The sequence below is a fragment of the Ranitomeya imitator genome, chromosome 5, assembly GCF_032444005.1.
Source record: "Ranitomeya imitator isolate aRanImi1 chromosome 5, aRanImi1.pri, whole genome shotgun sequence".
In the NCBI taxonomy this organism is placed as follows: Eukaryota; Metazoa; Chordata; class Amphibia; order Anura; family Dendrobatidae; genus Ranitomeya; species Ranitomeya imitator.
In genome coordinates, this window is record NC_091286.1 from 35,373,690 (window position 1) to 35,386,013 (window position 12,324).

The 12,324-nt window shown below is 47.7% G+C and overlaps 1 protein-coding gene across 1 annotated transcript in view; it reads right to left on the reverse strand.

Moving 5' to 3' along the window:
• Nucleotides 1–5,684: 5,684 nt before the first annotated feature.
• Nucleotides 5,685–12,324, reverse strand: part of PPP2R5A (protein phosphatase 2 regulatory subunit B'alpha) — an 80,515-nt gene continuing 73,875 nt past the window's right edge. The window contains exons 9-13 of the mRNA XM_069768532.1: nt 11,752–11,802; nt 11,323–11,442; nt 10,235–10,362; nt 9,541–9,642; nt 5,685–5,940 (exon numbers count right to left, since the gene is read on the reverse strand). Coding sequence (XP_069624633.1) covers nt 5,814–5,940; nt 9,541–9,642; nt 10,235–10,362; nt 11,323–11,442; nt 11,752–11,802 — 528 coding nt within the window. The 3' untranslated portion in view covers nt 5,685–5,813. The remainder of the gene's footprint in view (nt 5,941–9,540; nt 9,643–10,234; nt 10,363–11,322; nt 11,443–11,751; nt 11,803–12,324) is intronic.

Consider the following 12,324-nt stretch of genomic DNA (forward strand, 5'->3'; position numbering starts at 1 on the left):
GGACAAGGTTGTGACTTGAAAATGCTGTTCACGAATGGAAAGGCGAAGGAATTTTTGAAGAGGATAAGCATCCCGAATGTCAATGGATGCCGGAAGCTGCACCTTTTTCTGGCTGAGTAATGGCTGAGCGGAGTAACTCCATCCGAAGAAGGAGGACCATGTCAAAGGTTGTTAGAAGTTTGAGGTCCAGGGTCGGTCTTACTTTTCGTTCCCCTGTTTGGAACCAAGATCCCTTAGATCTAGACTGTGCTGGACAATCCTTATACAATCCTTAGTCAGTCTCTTGCTCAAAAGATTTGACTGGCCAGTTGTTACTGGTGCGAATCAAAGTAGTTAAGGTCTCCAGCCAGGAGACCATTGCTCTAGCAATCCATGCGGCGGCTAGGGAGGATAGAGCTCTGAACCCAAAGCCGCAAGACGGAACGAACCAGATTTGCTATCTGACAGTCCGTGGTATTTTTAATTGATGACCCCTCGGGTAGGGATACTGGTAGGTATACCACAGGCGGTTCTACCCGGTTAATCTGCCCCGTGGCAGAATGTGCGGCTGCATCCAGCAGGTCATAGTCTCTTGCCATCGCCGCTCTCTTTTGACGGTGCAGAGATAAAAACTAGGAACCCTCGATCCAGCAACCTCTTAACAGGGAAGTGGAGAGGAATTGTCCGCCTTCTTGTATCATCCGCTAAATAGTGGTGATGCAGAGGGGGGTGCTCGTACGCCAAAAAGGGGTGCCTCTGTACATCCAAAGAATTCAGGTCTCCGGGTGGAGAGGACAGGTTGTCTGGCGTTAGGCCTGGATACAGAAGAGGAAACACTCCGTGTGCTCGTCTGTTGATGGTGTAGAGAGATCGGTGCCCTTTAACCCTGCTGTTCTGTTGGTCAAAAATGACCGACTTTGAACTTCAATATTCTTTAAAATATTCAAGATGCGGCTCTGAAACCCGTGGCCGACCGACCCATCCTCATTTAAGTCAATCAACCACAAGTTTCAGAACCGCATCTTGAACACCCCAAAAAATACCAAAGTTCAAAATAGGTCTCCCCAGACCGAACAGAACAGCAGGGTTAAAGGACACGTCGCCCTTAAAAATCAGGCGAGGCATGACATCCGACGTAGAGGCTTCTGTCCAGTGAATCGCTCATCCGAACTGAATGGCAAATGCTCTACGTGGGAGTTTAGTCTCCTTATGAGGTACACTGCGTAATCTAGAGCAGAACCAGCGTCTTCGTCAATGTACCGAGATGGTATAAATAGGCGAGTCCATCCTTTTCTGAAGCTCTGGCAAGTCCAGGTCCTAGGGAATATCCGATCCATAATCAGAGCCTTGTTGTCCTCAAATCATTGGTGAGGGAGCAGGAAACGAAAACTTCCGTTTTCTAGATGCCTGTATGTTTCTAGACGCCTGCACGTTTCTAGAATACTTGCGGCCCCTGCTAGCCGACGGCTCCCATGTAGGATTGGGACCATGTATATTGGTCCTGCGAGCACTCCGAGCCACAGAGGGTGCACGGAGGGATTCAATCTCTTGGTCAGAGAACCATGGATTGTGGTCAGTGACAAAGTCCACTGAGGGGGACTAGAGGATAAGCTGGGGTCCGAAACAGACCCATGTGCCTCCTACAGACACTAAGCAAGAACTGGTTAGCTGAGAGCCAGCAGGAGGGTGTATACTGCAGGGGAGGAGAGAACTTTCTTTGCATCACTTAGTGTCGCCTCCTAGTGGCAGCAGCAGCATACACCCACGGCCTGTGTCCCCCAATGAGGCAAAGGAGAAAAATATATATAAATATACACAACACTTTCACAATTTTGTAGAAGATTATTGTGCCTAAAAAGACTCCATAGTAACACGTACGGATGTAGAATGGGAGGCGAGAAAAGCTGTCGGTGTAATGTTGCGGGGGGCACATACTTTTGCGCATAGAGAATATGATGGATAACACACCGCAATATTTACAAACATAGAGAGTTTATTAAATGATGTTCCCCCCGGGTGACTGCCTTTAAAATTTACAAAACAGAATTCCACATAACCGCAAGTGATTGGAATGGAACTTCTAGAGAAATACAAGAGAAGGTCGTTCAATGCATTCAGTTTTATATTTGAGAAATACTGCGTTTCTGTTACATAATACAAGGCATCATCATTATCTAAAGCCTACAAGATGGAGGACAGACAGTAATCATTGTACAGCAGGAGAACTCCTAGATTCACATTCCAATACCTCATCACGAGACCCCGCGCTTTGCCTCAACGCGTTTCGGTCCAAAAGTTAAGAAACGGCAAACAATCAGGTTCTGCTGCCATCACAGGTAATCTGGCTGGGTACGATCAGAGACTAACGCTTTCTCTAATATAAATTCTGGTTTGTTTGTTTTTTTATTTACCAGGAAAATGTTACATGAAGATTTAAAAAATAGAAATATATAATATACTGTATTCGTCATTGAATATATCATTCTAGTATGAAAATAGTCATCCAGAGACAAAAACCTGGGGAAATGGATGGAATCCTTCATTTCTGGATCTTAAGAGCTCTTTAAAATAAGATAAATACAATTTTATTTATTAAAAAGAAAAAAAATTGAATTAAAAAAAAAAATAAATCTAATCCAAAAACTACAAATACCCCTGTATTAGTCCGATGAAACGTCCTCTTAGGCATAATTTTTTATATTCTTTTTATTTTCTTACATTAAAAGTAGCCGTAACCTGAAAATAAATCTCCCTGAATTAAGGTTTTAGTTATTGCAGGTCCCTGGTTGGGAGAAATTTGTATTTTTGTAGAGGTGTATGCAGCAGTTATGGTTGGGGTTCAGTATACGGCCATAGGGGGGTAAGCCTGGCCTTAGTTCATCTATGGGGGGGATCAGATACTCTAGACCAGTGTTCCCCAACTCCAGTCCTCAAGGCCCACCAACAGGTCATGTTTTCAGGATTTCCTTTGCATTGCACAGGTGATGCAATTATTACCTGGGCAAGACTAAGGAAATCCTGAAAACATGACCTGTTGGTGGGCCTTGAGGACTGGAGTTGGGGACCTCTGCTCTAGAGTATCCGGGATGGAAGGGAGTGGACAGAGTTGGACTTTTTGCAAAAACTTTGGTCTGGGAATAGGTCAGGCGCTCACCCGTTTAGCCTCAACTGAGTAAAGACCCATTCACATGGACAGATAAGCGCTCTATGCTTCACCATCGGTAGCAAATGAACACCCGATCATCCGCATGATTGATCTGATTCTAGTGAATGAGCGAGCGATCACAAAATAATATGCTGCTGGTCAAGCGAGCGATGACACATTAGTATGTGGATAATCGAGCGAGCAATCACACATTATGTGGATGATCAAGTGAGTGATCATAATTATGCAGATGATCGAGCAAGTGATCATACATTATACAAATGATCACGTGAGCGATTACACATTAGTATGCGGATGATCGACCGATCACACATACGGATGATTGAATGAGTGATCACACATTGTACGGATGATCAAGTGAGTGATCATAATTATGCAGAAGATCGAGCGAGCAATCACACATTAGTAAGCGGATGATCGAGAGAGTGATCACACATTAGTATGCAGAAGATCGAGCGATCACACATTATTAAGCGGATGATCGATCGAGTGATCACACATTGTACGGATGATCAAGTGAGTGAACATAATTATGCAGATCGAGCGAGCGATCACACATTAGTATGCGGATGATCGAGTGATCACACATTAGTATGCGGATGATCGAGCAAGCGATCGCACATTAGTATGCGGATGATCGAGTGATCACACATTAGTATGCAGAAGATCGAGCGAGCGATCACACATTGCTATACAGATAATCAAGTGAGCGATCACACATTATACGAATGAAGTGAGCGATCACACATTATTATGTGGATGATTGAGCGGGGATCACACATTATTATGTGGATGATTGAGCGGGGATCACACATTATTATGTGGATGATTGAGCGGGGATCACACATTATTATGTGAATGATTGAGCGGGGATCACACATTATTATGTGGATGATTGAACGGGGATCACACATTATTATACGGATGATCAAGTGAGCGATCAGTTTCATCATTATCGGCAGCATGTGCTATTGACAACCACAATCTCTCCACGTACAAGCTGTGATCTACTGACAAGTATTCGCTCGTGTGATCGTCTGACTTTTCTTTCTTTCCCACAGGACAATGATTGGGAACATCCATCCATTGTGCAGATTACTGCATCGTGTAAATGGGCCCTTAGCCAATATTCACAGCGATAGGGAAGGGTTTTCTCGCTTTTTCCCCTGGAGTAGACGTGCATGGCCTGACTAGTCCTTGTAAATGATCACTCACTGATCCCTACACAGGCCGGACACAGCATTGCTCCCGTCTGGCACACAGGTAGTAGCGTTTAATGGACCCCGAGCTTCGGAAAGAACAGAACAGACCACAGAAATAAGAGTCATCGTAAGATGGACCGTGCTCAGCAGGGCGGCGTTCACATTGTAATCCAGATGGCGGAATGTAGCTCTCCCTCTCTCTCTCTACATTGTAGAATAGTGGTAGATCTCAGCAGGGCGGACATGCTTAAAAATAAATAAAAATGGCTGCCGTCTTCCATAAACAGCACCACACCTGTCCATAGGTTGCAGGTGGGATTGCAATAAAATTTCATTCATGGAGTTAAACTGCAAAACCAGACACAGGTGGAGGCGCCTTTTTATGAAGAAAGTGGCCATGTTGTTCAAGTCCAGGACAACTACTTTAGAAGTTAAAAAAAAAAAAAAAAAAAAAAAGGGTAGTCCTTACTAAGAGAGGTCCTCAGATGATGGGACATTTTAGGCCCCAGGCTTGGGAGCTTTTCTTGTGATTCGTAGGAGATCTGAAGCTTTGCACGGCTGATCTCCGGCTCACACAGACATTCTCATTATGGGAACACTGGGAAGACTGGGAAGACGTGGTCAACGCCACAACAGACATCCACGTCACTAATACTTTCCTGCCACTCACTCAACATTGTCTAATACTCATTGGAATGATTTGCATAGGTGACAACTACAACGTAGATGCATGGCAAGGCTCCTCCATGTCCATCTCTTAACCCTGGGAGGAGACGGCAAGGAAACGACCATTAAAAAAAAGAAATTTGCTTTTGATGGGTCGTTTAGTTAAGAAAGTAACTGCAGTAGTGCCAAGAGCTGTAGTGACAATGACGTGCGCCAGGCATGGGGATAAATGGCATCTATGACGGGTTCTGCAAACCATAAATGAAGTCACGGCACCAATTCCCAGCTGCATTTTTCATGAATACCGGTTCTGTCCATACATTAGCGACGGGTGCGCTTTAAGAACCTCCAAACAGAGATAGACACGTGTAAAAATGCCAAGAAAAAAAAAAAAAATGTACATAGCAGACTAATACAACCTATGTGCAACACAATCAAAAAATATATATATATATATATAATATTAAAGAATTCAAGTCATAATTCTCACCACCCCCAGAATTACCGCACTCAGATGAAAAGGTTATAAAAAGAAAAAAAAGTAATATTCTCCTCCCCCATGATCATTGCTATAATCCTGTAACAGAGCTGGGGTAAGGCGCCCGCTGTCCGAGAGCTCAGCAACAAGTTGCCCCGCAATGTATCGCTGGCCCCCCGAGCAATTCTCAGGATTGGGAGAAAAAAAAAATATTGGCTTTTATTTTACAATTTAGAGGGGAAAACAAACAAACAAAAAAAAAAAAACAGAAAAAAAAATATACAAAAGTATGCCTATGGGGCAGAGGTGGACATCATGTGGTCTATTTGGCACTTTTATTATTCTGTACATTGAAAGCACTGTTCTGCTGCTCTGCCAGGGCCTTCTTCAGCTGCAGGTCATCCAGCCGTCTCCACAACTCCTCCCGCTCCAGCTCCTTCTTCTTCTCCCTGGACAACGAAGAATACGTTTTATAATTATTTTCATTGCAACTTATCGCCAGGACACAGAGCCCCTCGTATCCATCGCCAGGACACAGAGCCCCCCGCATCCATCACCAGGACACAGAGCCCCCCGCATCCATCACCAGGACACAGAGCCCCCCGCGTCCATCGCCAGGACACAGAACCCCCGCATCCATCGCCAGGACACAGAGCCCCCCGTATCCATCGCCAGGACACAGAGCCCCCCGCATCCATCACCAGGACACAGAGCCCCCCGCATCCATCACCACGACCCCGAGCCCCCGCATTCATCACCAAGACACAGAGCCCCCCGCATCCATCACCAGGACACAGAGCCCCCCGCATCCATCACCAGGACACAGAGCCCCCCGCATCCATCGCCAAGACACAGATTCCCCATATCCATCGCCACGACACCGAGCCCCCCCCCCATATCCATCACCACGACCCCGAGCCCCCGCATTCATCACCAAGACACAGAGCCCCCGCATCCATCGCCAGGACACCGAGCCCCCGCATCCATCACCAAGACAGAGCCCCCGCATCCATCACCAAGACACAGAGCCCCCGCATCCATCGCCAGGACACCGAGCCCCCGCATCCATCACCAAGACACAGAGCCCCCGCATCCATCACCAAGACAGAGCCCCCGCATCCATCACCAATACACAGAGCCCCCCCATATCCATCACCAGGACACAGAGCCCCCCCCCCCCGTATCCATCGCCAGGACACAGAGCCCCCCGCATCCATCACCAAGACAGAGCCCCCGCATCCATCACCAATACACAGAGCCCCCCCATATCCATCACCAGGACACAGAGCCCCCCCCCCCCGTATCCATCGCCAGGACACAGAGCCCCCTGTATCCATCGCCAGGACACAGAGCCCCCCGCATCCATCGCCAGGAGACCGAGCCCCCCGCATCCATCACCAGGAAACAGAACCCCCGAATCCATCACCAGGACACAGAGCCCCCCGTATCCATCGCCAGGACACAGAGCCCCCCGTATCCATCGCCAGGACACAGAGCCCCCCGTATCCATCACCAGGACACAGAGCCCCCCGTATCCATCACCAGGACACAGAGCCCCCCCCCCCCCCCCGTATCCATCGCCAGGACACAGAGCCCCCCGCATCCATCACCAAGACAGAGCCCCCGCATCCATCACCAATACACAGAGCCCCCCCATATCCATCACCAGGACACAGAGCCCCCCCCCCCCCGTATCCATCGCCAGGACACAGAGCCCCCCGTATCCATCGCCAGGACACAGAGCCCCCCGCATCCATCGCCAGGAGACCGAGCCCCCCGCATCCATCACCAGGAAACAGAACCCCCGAATCCATCACCAGGACACAGAGCCCCCCGTATCCATCGCCAGGACACAGAGCCCCCCGTATCCATCGCCAGGACACAGAGCCCCCCGTATCCATCACCAGGACACAGAGCCCCCCGTATCCATCACCAGGACACAGAGCCCCCCGCATCCATCACCAGGACACAGAGCCCCCCGCATCCATCACCAGGACACAGAGCCCCCCGCATCCATCGCCAGGACACAGAACCCCCGAATCCATCGCCAAGACACAGATTCCCCATATCCATCACCACGACACCGAGCCCCCCCCCCATATCCATCACCACGACACCGAGCCCCCGCATCCATCACCAAGAGACAGAGCCCCCGCATCCATCACCAATACACAGAGCCCCCCCATATCCATCACCAGGACACAGAGCCCCCCCCCCCCCCCGTATCCATCGCCAGGACACAGAGCCCCCCGCATCCATCGCCAGGACACAGAGCCCCCCGTATCCATCGCCAGGACACAGAGCCCCCCGTATCCATCGCCAGGACACAGAGCCCCCCGTATCCATCGCCAGGACACAGAGCCCCCCGTATCCATCGCCAGGACACAGAGCCCCCGCATCCATCGCCAGGACACAGAGCCCCCCGCATCCATCGCCAGGAGACCGAGCCCCCCGCATCCATCACCAGGACACAGAGCCCCCCGTATCCATCGCCAGGACACAGAGCCCCCCATATCCATCGCCAGGACACAGAGCCCCCGCATCCATCGCCAGGACACAGAGCCCCCCGTATCCATCGCCAGGACACAGAGCCCCCCGTATCCATCACCAGGACATGTACAAACACTCATGGACAAAACTGTTGGTACCTTTTGGTTCCTTTAGCTTCATATTTTGTTGCACGACCTTTTTTAGACAATCGTTGTAAACAAACGATTCCTGTAACTCTCAGTGAAACATCCGCCCCCGTCCACAGGTATTTTGGACGACTCCTTGTGAGCAAACTGCTCCTTGTGTCTCAGGTGTGAAGACGCCTTCACCGGACGGCAGGTCTCCGCTTCTTCCACAGATGCTCAGTAAGGTTTAGATCTAATGCTCTCAGCCATTCTTGGACGTTGCTGTGTTTTGGGTCATCATCCTATTGGAGGATCTGAGACCTGCGACTCAGTCGGATATTTCCGACACTTGGCAGCACATTTGGCTCCAGAATGCCTCGATAGTCCTGAGATTTCATTGCACCCTGCACAGATACAAGACCCCATGTGCAAAATGCAGGAAAGCAGCCACCAAACATCCTGAGCCTCCTCCATGTTCACAATAGGTACAAGGTTCTTTCCTTTGTAGGATTCATTTTTGCGTCTGGGAACATAGAGTTGATGTGATGCCAAAAAGCTCCAGTGTCGTCTCCTCAGTCCAAAGAACGTGCTCCCAGAAGTTTTCTAGCTTGTCAATATGCATTTTGGCAATTTCCAGTCTAGCTTTTTTTGTGATTTGCTTACAACAGTGGTTTCCTCCTCGATTGTCATCCATGATGTCCACTTTGGCCAAGACAGCGATGGACGGTGCGACCGGACACTGATGGACCTTGCTTTTGGAGGTCACCGCTGATCTCTCTGGAAGTTGTTCTGGGCTCTTTGGCTATCAACTGTATTATCCATCTCTTCATTTTGTCATCAGTTTTCCCAAGTCCTTGGAGGTCGGTTACAGTCCCATATATGTGCAACTATAGTAACAGGAACGTCAGGCTGTTCGGAGATTTTCTTACGGCCTTTAACATGTCTGTCTATAATTTTCTTTCTAATATCCTGAGAACACTCTCGCCTTCACCTTCTTTGGTCTATCTTCAGGGTACTACACACCATGATCCCAAACAGCACAGTGACTACTTTTCACCTTCCAAATACGCGATGTACAAGACACACCTTAGTTTAACATGTTCTTACGGTACAAATTATTTTCAGTCTTCTCTAGGGAAACCATTTTTGTTTAGGCCATTGTTATTATTTTGTTTTAATTTTTTTTGTAGCACAACAATTCACAAGCAAAGTCCGATTTTTATTAGTTGATATTTAGTAATTCAGTATTCGTGGGTTTTACTTACTTTACCAAAAGGTACCAACAATGTTATCCACATGTGAATAAATACCGGTACTTCTCATATAGTTGTACTATTGTGTTCAATGTAAAGTGGATTATTAGCGGGTAACTAAAAATAATAAATTGGGCATGTCACAAAGAGAAGCTGCGGAACATTAACGTATAAGTCGTACCTTTGACGTTCTGCTTTATAGGAGCTTGTGAGCTCATCGAAGAGTTTCCCATTCATTTCCATTAATGTTTTCAGCACGTTGTATACCAGGGCGACAATTGTCCTGGAGGGGATATGAAATAAGAGGCAGAGCCGTCAGCTTCACCCCCTATCAGACGGCGATACAGACGATCACATTTCCAAGTCTCGCTTGGCGATAACTATTTTGGATGTTCGATATTTAGTGAACTGATGGAAAAAAGTCCCCTATAGAGATTAGGCATGAAGGTGTGATAGATCTGGGCCGAAACCCAGCACCCAACTGGAAAACAGGGGCAAGCAGACTCCATGACTCCCATAGTAGTGTATGGAGACGTGTGAACCCACCTCTGCGGTAGTTCTCCACTTGGATGAGGTTATGAGGGACCCTCATCCATCAGACATTTGTGGATATGATCGAATACCCCTAATATCAGATACTATGTGTCACTTACCCTGACTTATAAGCAGTACTAAACCTCAGAGCTGAACTCGCAATTCTGCCGGTAGCTATAGGAAAGTCATTAATTTTTTCCCCACACCTCCCCTTATCACAGTGATGGGCATTAGATCACGTTCTTCTTCTGCAGATCAGGTCTCAGTCTTTGCTTTTTTACACTGACCCATCCGGCTACCCTTACAAGATGGGGCGATACGCGACATTTCTCTATACTCACGGGTTCCAGTGTTCTTTGGATATTTTGTACAAGCTACCAAACATGATGGGAAGAACCTTCTCAATGTTCTCCTCGATCAGGCTGAGGATATACTCGTTGTTCCAGAAGTAGAGGGCCCGCTCCGCCACCTGCGCGAGAACCCGGGTGTAACGGTCAGCACGTAACACTCCGCCAAGGCAGTCCGCATCCTGAGCTCTACCACCGAGACTACAACCCCCAGTATGTCATGCATCTCATGGGCTGTCACAACATGCTGGGACCTGTAGTGTCTGCTCACAATGTGTCACTTTACGTTTGGCAAATGTGCAGGTAAGGTCCTGACATGATGGACGCATACAATATATACATAGGCCACCGTGCAACCATTGGTAAAAGTGGGCAGACGAGTGCTCATTCCCGATCATCAGCCTGTGTAAACATGCCACCTGTTAGCAGGTTAAAGAAAAAAAAAAAAAAAAAGGTTGTGCTTTCTTGCACTGATAGGGATGGTTCATGCTGTAAAATTATCTTTTTCGGCAGCACATCTTCACATATAAAAAGGGGATGTGCTGCCGACAACATGCACAGTGAAATTAAATGTTCCCCCCCAATCTTGAAAAGTTATTACCTAGCCATAATGGGGGGTCCCAGTTGTCGGACCCCCATGGATCCAGAGAATGGAGCCCCATTTGAATGGCAAGCTGATTTGACATGTGCACCAACGCTCTAGTAATGCTGCAGACAGCACTTTTTCTGGCACACGCCTCTGCGGAGCACCACGGTTTCCAATGAAACACCAGAGAAAACCCTTTAATGACCGTTCTGTCACAATGCAGCTTTCTCGGCCCATGCAGACGGGTCATAAACAAGCACCTTGTACGTAGTCGATGGGTGGTCGCTTTAGTAAAAGTCTTGCCATGTCAATAGGCCTAAAAAAGTGATCAGGTGTATTCTGAAAAGATCAGGCCACCAGTGCAATGACTGGAATATGGTGGGGGCGCCGGTGCAGCTTCTGGCTGTTATCAATCAATGATCGCTATCCGTCACCTGATCCATGGAATGTGACTGCAGAATACAACAGTAACTATGGGGGACGCCGAATTGCCCACCTGAAAATGAGAGCTGGACACGCATCTCGATATCTGCTTAAATAAAGGTTCTTGAATTTTTTTAAACTGCGTCGGCTCGATGACGTCCAGGATTTCCTCTATTTCACCCAAGAACATCACCTGTAATAAAGCACAAAGCACAGCCGCTAAGTAACAGGAGGCCATCTTCTTCACCTAAAATGGTACCAAATGTTACAGAAAAAAAAAAAAAAAAAATACAACAGTATCCAAATGATTTTACAGTATTGACGGCTTACACTTCGGGTAGGTCCTACAGATGACATGACATTCCCTTTAAGAAGGCCCAATGAAGGCCAGCAGCCTGCTCTTCTCAGGTCTCCTGTCTAAGGGAGTATCTTGCTAGATATGTAAGACATTGTTTGTTTGTTTTTTATCTTTGTCCATTAAGAATAGAAAACGGCTACTTACCTCTTTCTGGCTACAGGTTTTGGGCCAAAACTTCAACAACCCCCTAATAACCTGCAAGTAAAACAAGCAGAAATAGAAATGGTCGTCACATGCCCATCATGACCTGTGCTCCTGGGCTGTCCTGCCTTGTGCATAATAGCCGTGCGTTACCTGATCCAAGATGGCGACCCCCCTACCCCCGCAGAATCCTTTCGGGGGTCCCTAGCGTCACTATATTGGAAAAATAGGTATCTGCCAGAACAAGATAAGTGAACGCCACCAGTGCCTGATTTTGCTGTCATGTTCATGGAGTCTTGTTTTGATGCATCCCATTATTTTATCAGCCTTTACAGCAGCTGCCTGGCACTGGTTGCTGAAGGTAAAGCCAGTGTGTCTACCAGTATGGCCACGATTTTATCAGCATGGACTTCTTTTCATTGATGTAACCATTAAACGGTTCTGCATTTCTCTCGGGGGTCAGGCATGTGAGCCACATCTACCAGACACAATGTCTAATTTGGGAAATCTATGTTTTAAAGATCCATTATTTAACACCTTACTGTTCAGCATCCAGAATTGTCTAATTAATCTCAG